The sequence below is a fragment of the Myotis brandtii genome, unplaced genomic scaffold, assembly GCF_000412655.1.
Source record: "Myotis brandtii unplaced genomic scaffold, ASM41265v1 scaffold1094, whole genome shotgun sequence".
NCBI classification, from domain to species: domain Eukaryota; kingdom Metazoa; phylum Chordata; class Mammalia; order Chiroptera; family Vespertilionidae; genus Myotis; species Myotis brandtii.
In genome coordinates, this window is record NW_005353728.1 from 189,605 (window position 1) to 194,837 (window position 5,233).

General features: G+C 58.9%; 1 protein-coding gene across 1 annotated transcript in view; it reads left to right on the forward strand.

The window, feature by feature from the left end:
• The window catches only part of A1BG (alpha-1-B glycoprotein), a gene marked incomplete at its 5' end in the record, with an annotated part of 5,844 nt that extends 5,093 nt beyond the window's left edge, over positions 1 to 751 (forward strand). The window contains 2 exons of the mRNA XM_014543571.1: positions 7 to 256; positions 575 to 751. Of these exons, the coding sequence (XP_014399057.1) occupies positions 7 to 256; positions 575 to 582 (258 nt within the window). The remainder of the gene's footprint in view (positions 1 to 6; positions 257 to 574) is intronic.
• Positions 752 to 5,233: the final 4,482 nt, after the last annotated feature.

The following is a 5,233-nucleotide window of genomic DNA, read 5'->3' on the forward strand; positions in this document are numbered from 1 at the left end:
CCGCGGCTCCGGCCCCTGTGGAGCGGGAAGGTGAGTCCGGGCCGGGACGCTGTCCTGCGCTGCGAGACCCCAGTGGCCCACCAATCCCTGGAGCTGCTGGCAGCGGGCGAAGTGGTGGCCTCGGCATATGGCCCCTCCGAGGACCTTGTGCTGACCTACGTGGGGCCCCAACACGCCGGCAAGTACAGCTGCCGCTACCGCTCCTGGTGGCCCCTAGTGTCTGAGCTGAGCGACCCCGTGGAGCTCCAGGTGGCAGGTGAAGTCCCCCTGGGTTCTGAGAGCTGGATTCCTCCCCCTCCACACCCCTCACCTCTGCCCAGCCGGCGCCCTCTGGCGGGCGTGCCCTCCCCGGTGCATCAGTTAGTGCGCTCTGCTGGAGTTGGTGGGGAAACAGCAGGTGCAAAGGCCCTGGGGCAGCGAGGAGCCTGGTCAGCTGGAGTGCCAGGAGGGAGGCCTGGGCAGGGTTTGGGGGCAGCTGACTCATCTGCTTCCTTCCTGCGGGGGCTCCAGGAGGTCTGCCAGGGTTGCACCCAGGGCGCCTTCCTCTCCTACCATTTTTGTCAACTTTGTCTAGAACGTTGATCCAGCTGCAGACCTGGATGCTGAGGGTCTCCTGGTTCCCCCCGGCTCTGCTCCTCCTGCTGCAGCTCGAGGCTGGACCACGCCCGGAGCAGGGAGTGTGTGTGTGGGGCGTCAGGAGGGCTCCCCCTCACTCCTCCCAGGAATTAATAAATGTGAAAAGACTTTAAAACATGTCTTTTGCCAGTGGCAGCCCTGCTGAAGGGCTGGCTGCCCAGGGCTGAGGGAGGTGGGCGGGTGCTGGGTTGGGGCCTCAGGGTGGAGGGGCCAAGGAATGGCTCCAGGGCCCACCTTTTTCTTTTCCTTTTTAAATTTTAAATATGTTTTGATTGATTTCGGAGAGGAAGGGAGAGGGAGGGAGAGACAGAAACATCCATGATGAGAGAGAATCACTGACCAACTGCCTTCTGCACTGGGGATGGAGCCCAGGAATCGGACTGTGACCTCCTAGTTCAGTGATGGCGAACCTTTTGAGCTCGGCGTGTCAGCATTTTGAAAAACCCTAACGTAACTCTGGTGCCGTGTCACATACAGAAATTTTTTGATATCTGCAACCATAGTAACACATATATATGTATATGTATATATTAATATATTTTTATTGATTTCAGAGAGGAAGGGAGAGGGAGATAGAAACATCAATGATGAAAGAGAATCATCGATCTGATGCCTCCTGCACGCCCCCCAGTGGGGACTGAGCCTGCCACCCGGGAATGTGCCCTTGGCTGTAATCGAACCTGGGAACACTTCAGTCCTCAGGCCAATGCTCTATCCACTGGGCCAAACCAGTTAGGGCTATATTTTTGATATTTATTTTATATATTTAAATGCCATTCAACAAAGAAAAATCAACCAAAAAAATGAGTTCGCGTGTCACCTCTGGCACGCGTGTCATAGGTTCGCCATCACTGTCCTAGTTCACCGGTTGATGCTCAACCACTGAGCCACACTGGCGGGGCTGGAGCCCACCTTTTGCAAGACCTTCTTCCTCCACCCAGATGCCTCCCTCCTGGCTGCTGGGCCCCAGACACCCATCCCCTCCCACCTGGACCAAACCAGCCCCCACCCAGGGAGGCAGTTCAGAGGCTGCACTTTGTTCCGTCCCCGGGCTGAGCGGCCACCAGGTGGCGGTGCTGGGCTGTGTCCCCGCCAAAGGCCAGGTCTCCCAGGGGGGAGCATGAAGCTGTGGGAGGGATGGGACTCCTCTCTGTTCTCTGTCCCTGCGATCTCAGCCCCCTTTGCCCGCAGGACACTCTCTGAAATCAATGAAAACATTAATAAAGACTCCGCCCTAGCTGGTTTTGCTCAGTGGATAGAGCGTCAGCCTGCGGACTGAAGGGTCCCAGGTTCGATTCCAGCCAAGGGCACGTGCCTGGGTTGCAGGCTTTATCCCCAGTGGGGGATGTGCAGGAGGCAGCCGATCAATGATTCTCTCTCATCATTCATGTTTCTATCTCTCTTTCCCTCTCCCTTCCTCTCTGAAATCAATAATAAAAAAAAAAGAACAAAGATTCTGCCCTAGCTGGTTTGCTCAGTGGGTAGAGCGTGGGACTGGCCCACAGACCTAAGGGTCCCAGGTTCAAGAGGAGCCCACCTTTTGCAAGACCTTCTTCCTCCACCCAGATGCCTCCCTCCTGGCTGCTGGGCCCCAGACACCCAACCCCTCCCACCTGGACCAAACCAGCCCCCACCCAGGGAGGCAGTTCAGAGGCTGCACTTTGTTCCGTCCCAGGGCTGAGCGGCCACCAGGTGGCGGTGCTGGGCTGTGTCCCCGCCAAAGGCCAGGTCTCCCAGGGGGGAGCATGAAGCTGTGGGAGGGATGGGACTCCTCTCTGTTCTCTGTCCCTGCGATCTCAGCCCCCTTTGCCCGCAGGACACTCTCTGAAATCAATGAAAACATTAAGAATAAAGATTCTGCCCTAGCTGGTTTGGCTCAGTGGATAGAGCGTCAGCCTGCGGACTGAAGGGTCCCAGGTTCGATTCCACCCAAGGGCACATGCCTGGGTTGCAGGCTTTATCCCCAGTGGGGGATGTGCAGGAGGCAGCCGATCAATGATTCTCTCTCATCATTGATGTTTCTATCTCTCTTTCCCTCTCCCTTCCTCTCTGAAATCAATAATAAAAAAAAAAGAACAAAGATTCTGCCCTAGCTGGTTTGCTCAGTGGGTAGAGCGTGGGACTGGCCCACAGACCTAAGGGTCCCAGGTTCAAGAGCACATACCTTGGTTGCAGGCTCAATGCCCAGCCTCAGGTCTGGGCAGTCTCTCTCTCTCTCTCACATCGATGTTTCTCTCTTTTCCTTCCATTCTCTCTAAAAATCAATGGAAAAGTATCCCAGGTGAGGATTAAGAACAACAAAGACTCCTTCCCCTACCCCCCAATCCACCCTCTTCCTGCTTCAGACAGAGGTGGGCACACACCTGGCGACACAGCGGGCTCTGGAGATGCCGAGTGTCAGCGGAGGGACAGTCTGCTCCTTGGGTGACAGAGATGGGCGAGCCGTGCGGAGGGAGGTGGGGACGGACGTGCCGCCAGAGCTGGGCCGGGCCCTGGGCCAGGTGCTGCACAGAGCAGGTCCCCCGGGTCGAGCGGAGTCACTCCTCCGGGTCCCTCTGCAGCTGGACTGCAGGCTCAGGTCCGCCTCCTCCGCTCCCCGCAGCCTGTCCCAGGCCCGAGCCAGCTGCGTGCTGCGGCCATGTCCCTGGGAAGACATGTCCCACGTCTCGGAGTTCCTCCCTCTGTCCATCAACTTGCTCTCCTGTCCGCCTCGGCGCATGTGGGTGGCGTCTGTCCGAGTCCGGGTGTCTCTGGGACTCCCGTGGAGATACCGACACAAGATCTGTCTCCCCAGGGCTTAGCCGTCCTGTGCTGAACCTCTCTCCTTGGTGGGTCTTTTTTAAAAAAATATATTTTTATTGATTTCAGAGAGAAAGGGAGAGGGAGGGATAGAAACATCAGTGATGAGAATCATTGATTGGCTGCCTCCCTCGTGCCCCAAAAGTGGGGATGGAGCTGCAACCCGGGCATGTGCCCTGACAGGGAATCGAACTGTGACCTCCTGGTTCATAGGTTGACGCTCAGCCACGGAGCCAGGCTGGCCGGGCTGGTAACATTTCGTTGAGGCCACTGCGTGCTGGGACCCTGGGAGAACCTGGTTGCTCTTGCCTTGCAGAGCCCACGGTGGTGGCAGACAGCCCAGAACACACACACAAGGACAGGCAGCCGCCTGGAAAGGCATGGGCCCCAGCACATGCGTTCAGCAGACAGGAGTCCGGGTCCGCTGGGTCCTGTAGGAATAGCTGGTGGGTCAGAGAGGAGGACAGGGCCCTGCTCTCGGAAGCTCACGGCATCTCGGGAAACACGTGGAGTGAATACCGCGCGGCAGGTTTAGGAGAGGCGAGTGGCAGACACAGATACAAAGGCACGTGGGCAGGAAACATGGCTTCTTTAAGAACTGCGAGTCGTTCCCCGTGGCCCGTGGGCCGCATCACGAATGGCAGGCACAGGGGTTTGGGCTTCATCCCTGAGGGCAGGACTTTGAAACCGTTTCATGTCACTGCGCACTCGCAGAAAGGGGACCACACGGGTGCCCGTGAGGGTGAGTGGTGAGGTTGTTTGGCCCAGAGTGACTCCTGTCTTGGCAAACCCGTTCCGGGTGCACCTGAGGGTGAGGCTGTTTGGCCCAGAGTGACTCCTGTCTTGGCAAACCCGTATCCCATCCAGGAAGCTCTGCGGTAGAAGGTGAGGCGTCAGACAGCTTCCCATCACCCAGAACAAGATCAGATGCAGGGAGTGGAGGGAGTGGCCTGAAGGCCGGCGTGGCGAAGGCAGGAGGGGGCCCTGCTGGAACCCACATGAGCGGCAAGGAGGCCGCACACGAGGTCCCGATGGTGGAGAAAGCAAAGCCGAGGTGATTGTAGGTAGAACGCACAGGCCCGATGGCTGGTGGGAAGTGGAAGGAGGGGCAGGAGCACAAACGAACGCCGCTCGGGGGGTGTCAGCAGCTCCCCCAGCGACGGCGGGAGCCCGAGGGAGCGTGTCTGGGAGCCTCACAGCAGAGGCAGACGCCCCAGCCGGCCTGGGCGTGGGGCACGAAGAAGTTGGAGGCGCAGCCGGTGGAAAGGCACAGCCCGGGCTGGTGTCCTCAGTGGTTAGAGCGCTGGCCCTTCCACCCGAGGGTTCGACTCCCCGTCAAGGGCGCGTCCCTGGGTTGCAGGTTCTTCCCGGCCCTGGCCTGGCGTGTGTGGCAGGCAACCAGTCCGTGTCTCTCTCCCATCAGTGTTTCTCCCTCCCTCCCTCCTGCCCTTCCACTCTACAAATCAATGAAAAAAGTATCTTCGAGTGAGGATTAGCCAGAAAAATAAAAATAAATAATAAAGAACGAAAGGCACAGAGGTAGCGTGGGCCGTGTGCCTCCGGGCTCGGCAGGCGAGGACCCCGAGTGTGAACCTGGGGCCCAGCCCAGCCCGTCGTCCTGAGACCACCGAGTCCTGGCAGAGGCGCCACCGCTGCCCTGGCTTCCAGCAGCGAGGAGCTCTGCGCGAAGGCCTTGGGGCAGACCTGGCAGCGGTAGGGCTTCTCCCCCGAGTGGACCCGCAGGTGCCGGATCAGCGCCGAGTAGTCGCCGAAGGCCCTCCCGCAGGCCTCGCACGCG